This window comes from Panulirus ornatus, chromosome 16 (assembly GCF_036320965.1).
Source record: "Panulirus ornatus isolate Po-2019 chromosome 16, ASM3632096v1, whole genome shotgun sequence".
Lineage (NCBI taxonomy): Eukaryota > Metazoa > Arthropoda > Malacostraca > Decapoda > Palinuridae > Panulirus > Panulirus ornatus.
The window spans coordinates 15,137,992-15,155,359 of NC_092239.1; the positions used below are offsets into that span (position 1 = coordinate 15,137,992).

The following is a 17,368-nucleotide window of genomic DNA, read 5'->3' on the forward strand; positions in this document are numbered from 1 at the left end:
GAGTTACAGTTAACTTTATTACTTCCGTTTTCTTTTGGTCAGGTTTCTCCACATCGGGAATTGATGTTGCCGAAAATTTAGCTTCTGGAAATAATAAAAAATCTTGATAGAGTATTTTTTCTTCAAATACATATTATTTTGATATATCATATGCATTTAGATACTTAATAAACTATATAAAGATGCAAAATACCTTAGTTATTCCGAAATATCTTAGATTATTTCGAGTGCAGCATAACTCCTGAATATGTAATAGGTACTGAGGTGTGAGCAGTGCGCAGGTTTCATGATCAGTAGTAGAGGTGTCTGAACCGTTGGAGGAGGTCAGTACGGTGACACGCTGGTGCCACTTGTCACGGAGAGATAAAGAAGAGGCTTTTCCATTGGCCATTTCATCGCTTCCTGACTGAAAAATGAGTGCCGAGGGAGATAGTGAAGTGAGAAAGCGCTTGACAGAAGCGGAAGAAAAACCTGAGCAGGTATTTGATTGAAGTGCCATCAATTTCAACCGCTTTCTTGTCAAAAGAGTGTCATAAGCAGTGGCTGGGTCACCTGCTCAGACGAACATTTGTTAATTGGTTTATGATTACCGTGCTATTGGCATATGGATATTTATAGAGTATTTTGATGTATGTTAAGTCCTGAATCCTTAAATTCTATTTAAAGATGCATGTCAAGCAATGATGCAATAGGGAGGGATTAGTGAACTAGGAAGGCAAGAAATACATAGACGGCGGGAAAGAAGAACGAGAAGGTATGGCACTTGAACACCAGGGGAAACTTGAACCTGTTAATGAATGCTGGTAAAGAGAGAGAGAGAGGTATTTGTTTATTTAGAAGGTTGTGGAATAGTGACGTCAGGTGGAACAAGAGATGTGGATTGTGAATTATTAAGATGTAATGGATGACAGATATGTTCTTCAGCATTGCTCAGAAAAGTTGAGAATTTTTACATACTCTAGATTATTTTATTGATATGTTGATCATGATGAAATACATCAATTTTCATATTGGTAAATTTATTTGTAGTGATGGATTTTAGTGTGAGTAGAAGTACACAATCGCTCCTGAGAAAGATTTGCTAAGCTTATTATGGTGGATGCTGATGGATCCTACTTTGTGGCTTTTCTAGATATTGAGTTGACACCTCTCAAAAATAAGACTTTAACGAAACAAGGTGTTAATGAAAATAATGACTTTAGTGAAACAGGTGTTAATGAATGCCATTGCTGTGATGTATATAATGTTATTTGTTTTAATGACTGACATTGGTGTAATCATCTCTCTGTTCAAGTTTGCCGATGACATGTAGGTGGTTAGAATAGCCTCGGTATTTGTTGTCTGCTTACAAGAAGACCTGACAACAATGTTTGACTTGTCCATTGAGTGGCAAATGTTATTCAACCCAGACAGGAGTGTTGTGCTACATGTGTAAGACAATAACTTTCAGTATGATTATAACCTTAGAGTCTCAAAAGAGGCAGTGTCTGAGGAAAAAGATCTCTGTGTGATCATCCAACGGTCCTTAAAAGTGATAGTGTGCAACTGCTGCCGAGAGAGGTAACCAAGTCTTGGGTATGGTCAAAAAGGCCTTTGTTTACCAATGGAAAGATGTCATGCTAGAGTTAATCCCTTGGTGAGACATCATTTAAACTATTGTGTACTGTCTGGGAGGCCTTACTGACAGAAAGATGTTGATCTACTTGAGAGGGTGCAAGGGAGATGGAGTAGTATGATACCTGAACTCAAGAACCATGGATTTTGATAAGAGTCTCAATATGACTACAGTAGAGACTAGATTTCTGTGAGCTGACCTTTTAGAATTGTTTAAAACTCCAAAGGGTCTCTTAAAATTTGACTTAGAAATATTCTTCACTTTGAAGGAAACTATGACGAGGACATCCATACAAATTTTTTCTGATATCAAGCATGTTTGGATGTTAGGAAGTATTTTTTTTTTTTTTTTTTGACATATTGACCATTGGAATACCTTTCCCATGCAGGCGTAATAGCTGATAGCATAGATGCCTTAAAAGATCACAACAAGCACTAAAGACATAAGGAGGGGTTTGCAGGAGCCAAAGAACATCTGGCTCCCTGTTTCATTGTCCTTGACTCAAAATGTCCTGCAGGCTTGGAGAACTCTATGTAAATCAAGTACTCTGTGTAAAAGCATTTGGATTGAACTAAATGAAAGTACTATGCATTCAAAACTTTATACAAAGCCTCCATTTGTTTGAAAACTATCGTTTATGACTCCCAGATGTGTTGAGACATGCTTGACAGAATCATTTTCCATACAGGAGAACTCTACCTTCGTATTCCAGTACAAGGAGCAGATGCAGTAACATCATCCATTTGGATGGTTAAAGGGGGTTATGAAAATCTCAATATAGGAATCTGTCTGAAGATGGTGTAAAAGTAGCTATAAGTGGGTTGAAAATGACAAAAGCCACTGAAGTAGATGGCACAGCAAAAGAAATATTGAATATTGGTAACATAGCAAAATTGATCAGGAGCCAAAATAATAATTTTGTACAGAGGTAAAGGGGTAGTTATGTTTTACAGCACCGCCTTCATTACTTAGGAATATCATTCACTTCATTTTACAATATTACCATAATGTATTTAGAGTAAAATGAGATGGGGTTTTACGGTTCAGTATTAAAAAAGGTGGGGTGGGGGGGGGGCAATAGTAGGGAGGGCTATGAATCTAATTTTCAATGTTGTTGAAATAAGTCCTTGTATTTGCTCTCTCCACCTGAGCTCAAAAAGTTCAGATGTTTTTTCATGTGACCACAGGCAGTTTGGTGCATTTCGAGCATTCAGATGCATGAAATGGCCAGTAAGATGCAAACACTAACCACGTTCATATATTTTTTTCCAAATAACTGAAAATAAGACAAATTCAGCTGCTAGGGAAAGGTAGGTGAGCTTTTTCAAAACTTCATTTCATTATTAAAAGAATTTCACTTATTTTACATTGATTAACCATACATTTTTCTTAATCAACATATCCCTTGCTTCTCTCACCTGAGTTAATGTAGAACAAGAAATACATCAAACTATACTCTCCCACTCTAATTTTGCTGTTATTTCATCACAGCATTATTACTAAATGAAATCAATTTAAGTCGTAAGTGAATGAGGTGTTCCCTGAAACTGTAACATTACTGGAAAAGGTGGCAAGAATGAGTGTAAAATCTTGGGTGAAATCAGCCTATTTAGGATACCTGGAAAATTGTATTTGAAAGTTTTAACATAGCTCTGTAACCAAAGAGCAGGGGAATCTTAGAAAAGCTAGAGGATTTGTAGTTTTCACCTTGAAGAAGGGAACAGAAATGTATAAAGCAAAATTGAAATTTTAGCTGTGCGTTGCCATCAGTTTAGGATATTTAGTGCTTCAGTTCTGCAATGCTAGTGTGATGTTTAGGTAATACTGCACAAGCATGAATTTGAGCATCATATTATATTGAATGATATTGAATAAGGCAATGGTATTTATTGAGTATCAGATAAGACAATAGTGTGTATGGGAAACCTTTGTAGTAGTCAGAATTTATCTTAACCCATTCACTTTAGTTATTAGAATTATGGGATCATTGATGTGGGATTTCATATGGAAGCATCATTGTAAATCCACTCTAATTAAGGAAAGTCGATGTGGGTTCTTATATAGACCATGCCTAACAAATCTCGTCTTTTTTTGGAAGAGTTGACAAACTTTACATGTATCTGGACTTCTCCAAAGCCTCTAGTGCAGTACCATATGCATTTCTGATCAAGAAAGTAAAGGCTCTTGGTATAGGTTACGGTGTCACAGTTTGGATACTGCTGAAATTGAAAAATAGGAAGTAGAGAGTGGAGACAAAAGGAAAGAAGTCTGAGTTGTTGAAGGTAAAAAGTTGTGTGCCTTATGGTTACATCTTAGGACTAATTCTGTGTATGTGTATAATGTGATGATACTGCAGAGGGTATTGTGGCACAAATACTTAAATTTGCAGATGACACCAAATTTTTTTGTTATAAATACCCTGCAATAGGACTTAAAGGAGCTGTCCCCAATGGTCACAAGATTGGTTGACGTTCTTTTACAAGGACAAAAGGAAATGTCTTCACATAGGACATGGGAATAATAGAAATACATATGTACTAGGGGGGGAGTGAAAATTTCCATACCTGACGGAAAAATACCTTGGGTTATGATCTGTGGATCTTTAAGTCCCGATGATAACATTGCTAACACAGCATTATAAAAAACTCAGATAGTGGGCGGTTTTAACGGGCATTTGAGTATAGGAATAAGCCTAATCTAATTTTTCTATAAGTTCCATGTTTGTCCACTTTTGTAGTACTGTGTATAGATGTAGTGTCCCTCCATTCACATAGATATGAATGATATAGAAATTGTGAAGAGGCTGGTAAGAATGAAAAGGGAACCCACTGAAAGTGGTTACCAAGAAAGATTGAAAAAGACCAATCTTGTGGAATTAATGATGGCTTAGATATGATGTTGTTGAAGTACAGTATACAAGATTGACACGTACAAGGATTAGAAAGGCTTGACTTGAATGGCATTTTTAAGCTCTATACTGTGAAGACAAAAAAGCACAGATGCAAGATTTACAACAAAAATCAAGATTGGACGTCTGAAAATGTTGTATCTCCAGGAGAATAGTCGAGGAATGGTTTCACCTGCCTGTAAAGTCGGTTTCTGTAAAAACAGTGAAAGATATTAACAGCATAACTAACTTGAAAAATCAGAAATGGGGGGGATAGGCATGAAATGAGCCAGTCAGGCTTAATGGCCTAGGTATCCTGCACCAACCTTCCCACTAGCTCAAGGGGCAGTGCTGGTAAGTAAACTTGTATGCAACATTTTCACATATTCTAAAAAGAATACTTATTTAAGTATGTTACAGTATCAGAATTAACGAGAGCATAATTTTGTATTGTGGGAAATGGGAGGTATTTAGCAAATCAGTGATGTCATGTGTAAGAGATGCAAGTGATGTGTAAAAGGTGGGAGGTGCACAGATTAGAAAGGGGTACTGAGTGGTGAGATGAAGAAATAAACTTGCTAGTAAAAGATAAGAGAAGTGTATGTAGTACCTACAGAGAAGGAGTGTGAGACTTAGGCGATAGATAGGGTTGTGTGAAGGAGAGTGGATGTGCTGAAAATGAACAAGGACTGGGAGACCAAATTGGAGATGAAAGGATAGAGTGAAAAAGATTTTGAGTGATCGGGGCTTGAACATGCAAGGGGGTGAAAGGTATGCATAGAATAGAGTGAAGAGGAATGATGTGGTATACAGGGTTCAATGTGCTGTCACTGAACTGAACTAGGGCATGTGAAATGTCTTGAGTAAACCATGGAAAGGTCTGTAGGGCCAGAGTGTGGATAGGGAGCTTCTTGTTCCCTCCACCTCTGATACATATATCCTCTTTGTAAACCTTTCCTAACTCATGGCTTCCATATGTCCAAATTATTTCAACACACCCTCTTCTGCTCTCTCAACCACACTCTTTTTGTTACCACATTGGCTTTGTATGGTATTGCAGTGGAATTTATTAAGAAAAGGGATGACTGTGTTGTTGATTGGTTGGTAAGGATATTCAGTACATATATGGACTATGGTGAAGTGCCTGAAGATTGGCATAATGCATGCATAGTGCTATTGTACTAAGGCAAAGGGGATAAAGGTGGGCGTTCAAACTACAGAGGCTTAAGTTTGTTGAGTATTCCTGGGAATTATGTGGAATTGAAAGGGTGAAGACTTGTATAGAGCATTGGATTAGAGAAGAGCAGTGTGGTTTCAGAAGTGTTAGAGGATGTGTGGATCAGGTGTTTGCTTTGAAGAATATATTGGTCAAGACTTTGTAGTATCTTGTTAGTGTCTTTTCTGGGTATGTCACTGTTTCCTAGAACTTGCCCCTTCCATCTCATTGGTGTTGGGGCTATAATGTCTTCCAATGCAAAAATACTTGAACTTGTTATTCATTTTCTCATGTACTTTACATCATCCTCAGCTAATCATCCCTTTGAATCCCATAGCCTGATAAACATATTTTACAGACTCCTGATGAATTTAGGGAAAAGTTTTCATTTTCTTTAACTGACTCCTGTTGAATTTAGGGAAAAGTTTTCAAATTTCTCCTGCCTTCTGTGGTATATTCTTTTAAGAATTTCTTTGTACTTCCTTTCATATCTTGATATACTCATTCTTTGCCTACTGATGCCTTACAAATGCTGGCTGGCTTGAGAGCTGTCCATATCATTGTCACTGCTCATCTTGAAGCTACTATGCTCCCTGACATATTTTATTAAACCATTCTCTCCTCTTTCTTACCACTCCCTCTTTATTGCAGGCTAGAGGTATGTTCCTAATTCACAGTAAATTTCACAAAGCTTTTCCCACAAAATCCTGGCTTCTGAATTCCATTTTCCAGTCTGTATTACAGATTGTACACCTCCCGTCCGGTGTTCTGTGGTCTGGCAACTCCCATGGTTTGGCATGTTTTGAATCTTCTGCAATTATTTTGTGGATCTGCCACCTGAGTGGTGTGTTAGCAACACTAAGGTGCCAAAATCTGTTCACACTGCATTTGAACTGATTGATTTCTTATATTCGGTTTTATGCTGAAATTAAAAACCAGAAAAGTTTAAAGTTTTGAAAAACTGAAAGATGCCAGGAGTGCAGAATTAGACAGTGCAGCTGTAAAGTGGTTTATGCTCCAATGTAATGAAGGTGTAAGCATTTCTGGGGAGATGTTTATTGCAGGCCAAAGTTTTTCATAGAGTACTAAAGCTAAACTATGATTGTGAATATTTGCAAGGATGGTTACACAAGTTTAAGTGGAGACATGGAATTTCAGTATATAGTGTGTGCGGTGAAAAGCGTTGTGTTGACATGGAAGCTTGTTGTGTAAGGTTGTATTAAAAGAATCAGTATAAACCCCAATTCTTTATTAAACAACCAACAGTAACATGGACAGGGTGAGAGAGAGTGTATGAGCCAGCTGCCTAGCTGGGACGGATGTAGTGTGTGCTGGCTACCTTGATGATAACAATAAAACAACAATAGTAACAAGTCAGCCAAAGCCAACTACCAAACTGTGGTCATTTGTTACATTAACTACTTGTCACAAAGCTGCGACAAAGTTTGTGGATGAATTTGCATAGTTAGTGGCAGTGGAAAACAAATCTGCCCTGTATTGGCATCATATGCCATGAAAAACCCTTACCCAAGATATTGGGGAGTCTCCATCTGGGGTACTTCTGATGTAATCTGATGTAACAATAAAAATCTTGTTTAAAAGATTTGATGGTTGTATTATTTTCTGTTTTCAGCTTTGTTTTACCTTTGATAACACAGCAATATGTATGTGGAATGAGCTGCAAGACTAGGGGTTAGGGATATGTTCACATAGGGGGTTCCCATAGGGGTCATTTCCTGTTTTTTGGCATTTTCTGTGGTCCTGCAATAGCCAGGTCCCAAGGTTGCTGGATTAAAGAGGTTCAACCTGCACCATAGAAATCATTAAGCTTTGTGTAGTTTCCATTATTATATCTCCTCCTTATGTCTTGTTTTTCTTTTGGTCTTTAAATGTCCCCTTTTATCATATAGTCAAACGAGCATTATTTGATCACTTTTTTGCATTTGTTGTATCATACATAATTCTCATTATCCATGATATATTGTATGTGTGAAGATGAGATCTAGCAGTGATAGTGCATTATTCCTTCTTGTCTTCGTGTGTTTATTGAAATGTTAGAATAGGAAACTCGCGTGTGCATTCTAGAATATTGTGTCCCCATGACTCCCTATGACCAACAGAAGCCAAATTTCTCCAGATTACCTCTTTATAATATATATCCCTCATTATCAGTATTTTACCATCACTGAGAAGTGAGTGTTTTACAGATTCATGAACCATCCTGATTGTTCCTTTATTGGTATCATTGGCCCAACCCACCCACATACACATGTATATACATACACGTCCACACATGCAAATATACATACCTATACATCTCAATGTACACATATATATACACACACAGACATATACATATATACACATGTACATAATTCATACTGTCTGCCTTTATTTATTCCCATCGCCACCTCGCCACACATGGAATAACAACCCCCACCCCCCTCATGTGTGTGAGGTAGCGCTAGGAAAAAACAACAAAGGCCCCATTCGTTCACGCTCAGTCTGTATCTGTCATGTAATAATGCACCGAAACCACAGCTCCCTTTCCACATCCAGGCCCCACAGAACTTTCCATGGTTTACCCCAGACGCTTCACATGCCCTGGTTCAATCCATTGACAGCACGTCGACCCCGGTATACCACAGCATTCCAATTCACTCTATTCCTTGCACGTCTTTCACCCTCCTGCATGTTCAGGCCCCGATCACTCAAAATCTTTTTCACTCCATCTTTCCACCTCCAATTTGGTCTCCCACTTCTCCTCGTTCCCTCCACATCTGACACATATATCCTCTTTGTCAATCTTTCCTCACTCATTCTCTCCATGTGACCAAACCATTTTAAAACACCCTCTTTTGCTCTCTCAACCACACTTTTTATTAGCACGCATCTCTCTTACCCTTACATTACTTACTCAATCAAACCTCCTCACACCAATATTGTCCTCAGACATCTCATTTCCAGCACATCCACCCTCCTCCACACAACTCTATCCATAGCCCACACCTCGCAACCATATAACATTGTTGGAACCACTATTCCTTCAAACATACCCATTTTTGCTTTCCGAGATAATGTTCTCGACTTCCACACATTCTTCAAAGCTCCCAGAACTTTCGCCCCCTCCCCCACCCTATGGTTCACTTCCGCTTCCATGGTTCCATCCGCTGCCAAATCCACTCCCAGATATCTAAAACACTTCACATCCTCCAGTTTTTCTCCATTCAAACTTACCTCCCAATTGACTTGTCCCTCAACCCTACTGTACCTAATAACCTTGCTCTTATTCACATTTACTCTCAGCTTTCTTCTTTCACACACTTTACCTATTCCCACATATATATATATATATGTGGGAATATATATATATATGTACTGTGTACAGAATGGAAAAAGGTGAGAACAATGGAAGTAAGGGGAGTGGGGGAGGAATGGGATGTATTTAGGGAATCAGTGATGGATTGCGCAAAAGATGCTTGTGGCATGAGAAGAGTGGGAGGTGGGCTGTTTAGAAAGGGTAGTGAGTGGTGGGATGAAGAAGTAAGAGTATTAGTGAAAGAGAAGAGAGAGGCATTTGGACGATTTTTGCAGGGAAAAAAAAATGCAATTGAGTGGGAGAAGTATAAAAGAAAGAGACAGGAGGTCAAGAGAAAGGTGCAAGAGGTGAAAAAAAAGGGCAAATGAGAGTTGGGGTGAGAGACTATCAGTAAATTTTAGGGAGAATAAAAAGATGTTCTGGAAGGAGGTAAATAGGGTGCGTAAGACAAGGGAGCAAATGGGAACTTCAGTGAAGGGCGCAAATGGGGAGGTGATAACAAGTAGCGGTGATGTGAGAAGGAGATGGAATGAGTATTTTGAAGGTTTGTTGAATGTGTCTGATGACAGAGTGGCAGATATAGGGTGTTTTGGTCGAGGTGGTGTGCAAAGTGAGAGGGTTAGGGAAAATGATTTGGTAAACAGAGAAGAGGTAGTAAAAGCTTTGCGGAAGATGAAAGCCGGCAAGGCAGCAGGTTTGGATGGTATTGCAGTGGAATTTATTAAAAAAGGGGGTGACTGTATTGTTGACTGGTTGGTAAGGTTATTTAATGTATGTATGACTCATGGTGAGGTGCCTGAGGATTGGCGGAATGCGTGCATAGTGCCATTGTACAAAGGCAAAGGGGATAAGAGTGAGTGCTCAAATTACAGAGGTATAAGTTTGTTGAGTATTCCTGGTAAATTATATGGGAGGGTATTGATCGAGAGGGTGAAGGCATGTACAGAGCATCAGATTGGGGAAGAGCAGTGCGGTTTCAGAAGTGGTAGAGGATGTGTGGATCAGGTGTTTGCTTTGAAGAATGTATGTGAGAAATACTTAGAAAAGCAAATGGATTTGTATGTAGCATTTATGGATCTGGAGAAGGCATATGATAGAGTTGATAGAGATGCTCTGTGGAAGGTATTAAGAATATATGGTGTGGGAGGCAAGTTGTTAGAAGCAGTGAAAAGTTTTTATCGAGGATGTAAGGCATGTGTACGTGTAGGAAGAGAGGAAAGTGATTGGTTCTCAGTGAATGTAGGTTTGCGGCAGGGGTGTGTGATGTCTCCATGGTTGTTTAATTTGTTTATGGATGGGGTTGTAAGGGAGGTAAATGCAAGAGTCCTGGAAAGAGGGGCAAGTATGAAGTCTGTTGGGGATGAGAGAGCTTGGGAAGTGAGTCAGTTGTTGTTCGCTGATGATACAGCGCTGGTGGCTGATTCATGTGAGAAACTGCAGAAGCTGGTGACTGAGTTTGGTAAAGTGTGTGGAAGAAGAAAGTTGAGAGTAAATGTGAATAAGAGCAAGGTTATTAGGTACAGTAGGGGTGAGGGTCAAGTCAATTGGGAGGTGAGTTTGAATGGAGAAAAACTGGAGGAAGTGAAGTGTTTTAGATATCTGGGAGTGGATCTGTCAGCGGATGGAACCATGGAAGCGGAAGTGGATCATAGGGTGGGGGAGGGGGCGAAAATTTTGGGAGCCTTGAAAAATGTGTGGAAGTCGAGAACATTATCTCGGAAAGCGAAAATGGGTATGTTTGAGGGAATAGTGGTTCCAACAATGTTGTATGGTTGCGAGGCATGGGCTATGGATAGAGATGTGCGCAGGAGGATGGATGTGCTGGAAATGAGATGTTTGAGGACAATGTGTGGTGTGAGGTGGTTTGATCGAGTAAGTAACGTAAGGGTAAGAGAGATGTGTGGAAATAAAAAGAGCGTGGTTGAGAGAGCAGAAGAGGGTGTTTTGAAATGGTTTGGGCACATGGAGAGAATGAGTGAGGAAAGATTGACCAAGAGGATATATGTGTCGGAGGTGGAGGGGAACGAGGAGAAGAGGGAGACCAAATTGGAGGTGGAAAGATGGAGTGAAAAAGATTTTGTGTGATCGGGGCCTGAACATGCAGGAGGGTGAAAGGAGGGCAAGGAATAGAGTGAATTGGAGTCATGTGGTATACAGGGGTTGACGTGCTGTCAGTGGATTGAATCAAGGCATGTGAAGCGTCTGGGGTAAACCATGGAAAGCTGTGTAGGTATGTATATTTGCGTGGGTGGCCGGGTGTATGTCCATGTGTATGTGGGGGGGGGGTTGGGCCATTTCTTTCGTCTGTTTCCTTGCGCTACCTCGCAAACGCGGGAGACAGCGACAAAGTATAAAAAAAAAAAAAATATATATATATATATATATATATATATATATATATATATTTTTTTTTTTTTTTTTTTTTTTTTATATACTTTGTCGCTGTCTCCCGCGTTTGCGAGGTAGCGCAAGGAAACAGACGAAAGAAATGGCCCAACCCCCCCCCCCCCATACACACGTATATACATACGTCCACACACGCAAATATACATACCTACACAGCTTTCCATGGTTTACCCCAGACGCTTCACATGCCTTGATTCAATCCACTGACAGCACGTCAACCCCGGTACACCACATCGCTCCAATTCACTCTATTCTTTGCCCTCCTTTCACCTTCCTGCATGTTCAGGCCCCGATCACACAAAATCTTTTTCACTCCATCTTTCCACCTCCAATTTGGTCTCCCTCTTCTCCTCGTTCCCTCCACCTCCGACACATATATCCTCTTGGTCAGTCTTTCCTCACTCATTCTCTCCATGTGACCAAACCATTTCAAAACACCCTCTTCTGCTCTCTCAACCACGCTCTTTTTATTTCCACACATCTCTCTTACCCTTACGTTACTTACTCGATCACACCACCTCACACCACACATTGTCCTCAAACATCTCATTTCCAGCACATCCATCCTCCTGCGCACAACTCTATCCATAGTCCACGCCTCGCAACCATACAACATTGTTGGAACCACTATTCCTTCAAACATACCCATTTTTGCTTTCCGAGATAATGTTCTCAACTTCCACACATTCTTCAAGGCTCCCAGAATTTTCGCCCCCTCCCCCACCCTATGATCCACTTCCGCTTCCATGGTTCCATCCACTGCCAGATCCACTCCCAGATATCTAAAACACTTCACTTCCTCCAGTTTTTCTCCATTCAAACTCACCTCCCAATTGAATTGACCCTCAACCCTACTGTACCTAATAACCTTGCTCTTATTCACATTTACTCTTAACTTTCTTCTTCCACACACTTTACCAAACTCAGTCACCAGCTTCTGCAGTTTCTCACATGAATCAGCCACCAGCGCTGTATCATCAGCGAACAACAACTGACTCACTTCCCAAGCTCTCTCATCCCCAACAGACTTCATACTTGCCCCTCTTTCCAAAACTCTTGCATTCACCTCCCTAACAACCCCATCCATAAACAAATTAAACAACCATGGAGACATCACACACCCCTGCCGCAAACCTACATTCACTGAGAACCAATCACTTTCCTCTCTTCCTACACGTACACATGCCTTACATCCTCGATAAAAACTTTTCACTGCTTCTAACAACTTGCCTCCCACACCATATATTCTTAATACCTTCCACAGAGCATCTCTATCAACTCTATCATATGCCTTCTCCAGATCCATAAATGCTACATACAAATCCATTTGCTTTTCTAAGTATTTCTCACATACATTCTTCAAAGCAAACACCTGATCCACACATCCTCTACCACTTCTGAAATAGGAATAGTGGTTCTAACAATGTTATATGGTTGTGAGGCATGGGCTGTAGATAGGGTTGTGCAGAGGAGGGTGGATGTGTTGGAAATGAAATGTTTGAGGACAGTATGTGGTGTGAGGTGGTTTGATTGAGTAAGTAATGAAAGGGTAAGAGAAATGTGTGGAAATAAAGAGTGTGGTTGAGAGAGCAGAAGAGGGTGTGTTGAAATGATATGGTCACATGGAGAGAATGAGTGAGGAAAGATTGACAAAGAGAATATATGAGTCAGAGGTGGAGGACACAAGAAGCGGGTGGACCAAATTGGAGGTGGAAGGAGGAAGTGAAAAAGATTTTGAGTGATTGGGGCCTGAAGATACGGGAGGGTGAAAGGCAAGTAAGGATTAGAGTGAATTGTAATGATGTGGTATACTGGGGTCTACGCTGTCAGTGGATTGAACCAGGGCATGTGAAGTGTCTGGGGTAAACCATGGAAGGCTTTGTGGGGCCTGGATGTGGAAAGGGTTCTGTGGTTTCGATGCATTAGACATGACAGCTAGAGACTGAATGTGAACGAGTGTGGCCTTTTTTTTTTTTTTTTTTTTTCCCCCTTGTGCTATATCACTGGAAGGGATGCTATTTCATGTGTGGTGGTATGGTGATGGGAATGGATGAAGGCAGCAAGTATGAATATGTACATGTGTATTTATGTATATGTCTGTGTATGTATATGTATGTATACATGCTATATTCCTGTGCACTTGTACCTTTTTCCTTCCATCTTCCATACCCATTCCTATAGCGACTGCTGCCTCTCCCTTTCCCACATTCATGAGTTCTTCAGAATACTCTTTTATTTCCTCCTTTTGATTCAGCATCTTCCCTTCCTTCCTTGTCTCATTTACATTTCTACTCTTACATCCACCCCTTTCCTTTTTCATGTCTTCTAGTAGAGTTTTTTATTTTCCTTAAACTTTTCACTCAACTCTCTTCTAAAATATTCATCTGCTCTCTATTTGCTTTCCTCTATCTGCCTCTTAGCATTTCACTTAACCATCTTATATTCTTCTTCCTCCTTTGGTGAACCTCTATGGGTACATATCTTTAGAGCAGTCTTCCCATTATGAAAAATTGTCAGATTGGGCTATCCTCCACTATTTTTTGAAAAGGCTGTCTCTTATGAAGAGGGCTTATACTTCACTTTCTCTGCCTTCTCTTTCCATCCTTATTTTCTTGTACTCCTCTGGGCAGAACAGGTAAGATCCTAAATCCATAACTCCATGAATATTAGGGGCACTTTTCCTTATGAGATCCTTGATTTCCAGCTCTTTACCATTAATTCACTCAACTTTCTGTATTCCTCTTTTTGTATGACCTAAATTAATCTTCATGCTTTGTGTCTGTTGATCAGCTGCTGGTATTGCCCCTTCAACATTTCTTTGCCTACTATTGTCAAGAGACTCTGTTTTTGTTTTAGTCTTTTCCTCTAATTGAACAGCTGTCAAAATTGCTCCTTTTGCACCTCCCTACACACTACTGTCAATAGAATTTGTATTTGTTTTAGCCCTTCCCCCTATGTAAACAGCCTCTAGGATATTGAGAAAAGACTCATGAGACTTTATATGCTTTTAATGAATCTACCTTCTTTTCTATGGTTTATGTACTTCATGAATGTGTGTGTGAATTTAATATTATTATGAACCTAAGTGGATCATAAATACTAAATGCAGAATATAAGTGTCTAAACTTAAAAATCTTATTATCATTGCATATTGACTATGCCATTGTTATTTCACCTAGACATGACAAATTACATTTCATTTGCCAAGCATTTGAAAAGAATACAGGACTTTTATTTATGATGATGACAGCCTCCTAGGCAGGGCTTATATGATTTGTCTTGGATACTTGGCTTAAGAAAGTTATCACTTATGTGTCCTCCTATCACTTATGTGTTCACCTTGCAAATAATGCTGCCAGTCATTTTTTATAGCAGTAAGACTGAACTGACATCTTAGGCTGAGACTGGGGAATGCAGCACACTAAGACTCACCTTTGGAAGCTGAACTTCAGCCAAAATAGATTTTATATCTTTCAATCAGCATGGTTATAGCAATTTGCTCTTTTGTCATTTGTAAAGAAAGCATTGTTGAGGCATATTTAACTTTCTTAAAACGTTTTTTGCCCATTGATGATAAAACATATTTTCTTAGCTACATACACAACCAAAGAAAGCAATATGAATCCTGTTAAACCTTTTTGCTTTATCCCAGTTTCTTGTATTTTTGACTTTCTATAGCCATTTTCTTTTTCCTCACATACCCTTACTTGCTTGTTGTGTGAGACATCCCTGTAGTACTTAGATTTCATGGTTCCATTTGCCTGAGATATCATGAGAGTCAGTTAGTGCCTGCATTGTAACAAGATAAGAGTAGAGCTTTTCAGTGTATGTTTTGTCACATTCCCTGTGTAATTGATAGAGTTGCTCTTTAACCCTTAAATGCCAGAAGTATATGAAGACTTGCATAGCAGATGCTGGGATCATCATATGATTGTCAGTTTTCTTGGGCGTAATTTGAACCCACAAATATTTCAACATTTATATGGCTGCTCAGTGTCTTTTGGTCACATAGATGCTTACTATAGATTACCACTCTCTGAAAATGATTCTGAAATGCAGACATATATGTGAGTATGTGTAAATATTTGTAAATGGTAACCATAAGAACAGATGGGTGTCATTTAGTGAATGCAGGGCACATGGTTCTCTCTTTGTGTACCTCCCCAACCCCCCATCTTCTCTTAATACCACTGCCAGGGGAATTACACATTATCTCAAGTGCTGTTTTATTTGCTGTTACACAGTCTTTATGTTTATGCAAGTATCTTTCATAGATAGTGATGAGTTAGCACTGAATTTACACAAGAGAGTCATCCCCCCACTCTTCCTTCATCCTCTCCTCTCTTCCTCAGCCATCCCTCACTAGGGGCTCACTGTATTGAGCCATAGTGTATATCTCGGCCATGTAAGTTATGTTAGTTTCCTTTTTTGTACATAGTCTTTCTTTTACATATACTTCTTTCGTTTTGCAAATGGAAACAGAAAATATGAACTTTTTTTTTTTTCTTTTGTCCAAATTCTGAGCAGCTTTGAAAGTCAGCCGGTGTATAAGGGTTAAATACCAGTCTCCTGATTTGGTAGTAATTTCCATGATTTTTCCTTTGTTTAGACTAAACCCTCAAACACATCCAACTCTCAGTTTTTTTTTTTTTTTTTGACATCTTTAGCAACTTTTCTTTCTCTTAACATCTCAAGTTTTACTCTTCCTCTTTTCATCTTCATCCATACTTTTATTATAGTGTGCATCACGTGGTAGGAAATCATATAACTGATATGGTGCCTCTGATAAGCCCTCACTTAAGCTCAGGGTCGACAGTTGAGTATCTGGGGTTGTGAAGCATCTTAAAGGGATGTTGTTGTTTGCGCTGCTCTCAGACTTAAGGATGCATTCACCCTCTAAATGGTGGTGTATTGATATCAGGGTTTGTTTTCTTGAACGTTGAAAATGAGATTCATGCAAGGTTTTGTAACTTTGGTTAAACTCTTACATATAGTTTTGTTTGTTTTAACTTGATTTTGAGTAGTTCAGGTTTACTATGCTGTTGATAAACTTTTGAATTGAATAATTATAAGTTTTCACAGTAAAGTATGTTGTTCTAAGAACTAATGTACTCTTGATCTGGATCTTCCCTTGTTGTATGATATATTTTCAGAAGAGCAGTCACAAACTGAAATTCATGATAATTGTTATCTCACAATTCATAGCTGCAAGTTGATGTTTGGTATGTATAACTGTAATGCATGTCTCACATGTTGAGATCATTCAGAATATTTTTACTCTACAAAAGTTTGAATTCAGTGATGATTTTGGAGATTCTTTTAGTATGCACTGTATAACATAGCTGCATATATATATCGATGCAGAGGTGTGCATACTGAATGCAGATTTTGTCATATTAAGATATTCAGAACATTACTTTTCTAGATGATTTTTCTCTATGATATAAAGAATACTGATATTGCTGTGGACTTTTTTATGATTGATATACTATACTGTAAATGCTTGAAATTACTTACATCAATATAAATTCACAGTCAATAATTCTGACATATTATACTGTACCAGAGATATTTGTTTTTGAAGTATTTCTGGTATTGTATATCAGTATATGTCACATAATGAGTGTTGCTGGACTCCACCTACATGGTTACACTGCAGGGGTCCTGGGGTTACATATGACAAGGGTCATATAATATATGTTATGTTCACACTGCATTGAGAAGGTGACACATGGCATGTTCCCTCTCATTTCTGTAGCCACAGGAAGACCTGCAAGTGGGGATTTGAGGAGACTGTGTTGGCTCATGTAAGAGGCTTTACAACCATCGTACTTACCTCATTTTTTATTGTTATTTTTATTTTGTATAGTGTGAAAAAATAGCATAAATTTTTCCTCAGGTTTGCCACTGGATGTTAAGGAATTA

At 39.0% G+C, this 17,368-nt stretch overlaps 1 protein-coding gene across 1 annotated transcript in view; it reads left to right on the plus strand.

The window, feature by feature from the left end:
- The first annotated feature begins 288 nt into the window (after positions 1-288).
- The window catches only part of Cds (CDP-diacylglycerol synthase), a 78,665-nt gene continuing 61,585 nt past the window's right edge, over positions 289-17,368 (plus strand). Inside the window, exon 1 of the mRNA XM_071671346.1 lies at positions 289-479. Coding sequence (XP_071527447.1) covers positions 414-479 — 66 coding nt within the window. The 5' untranslated portion in view covers positions 289-413. The remainder of the gene's footprint in view (positions 480-17,368) is intronic.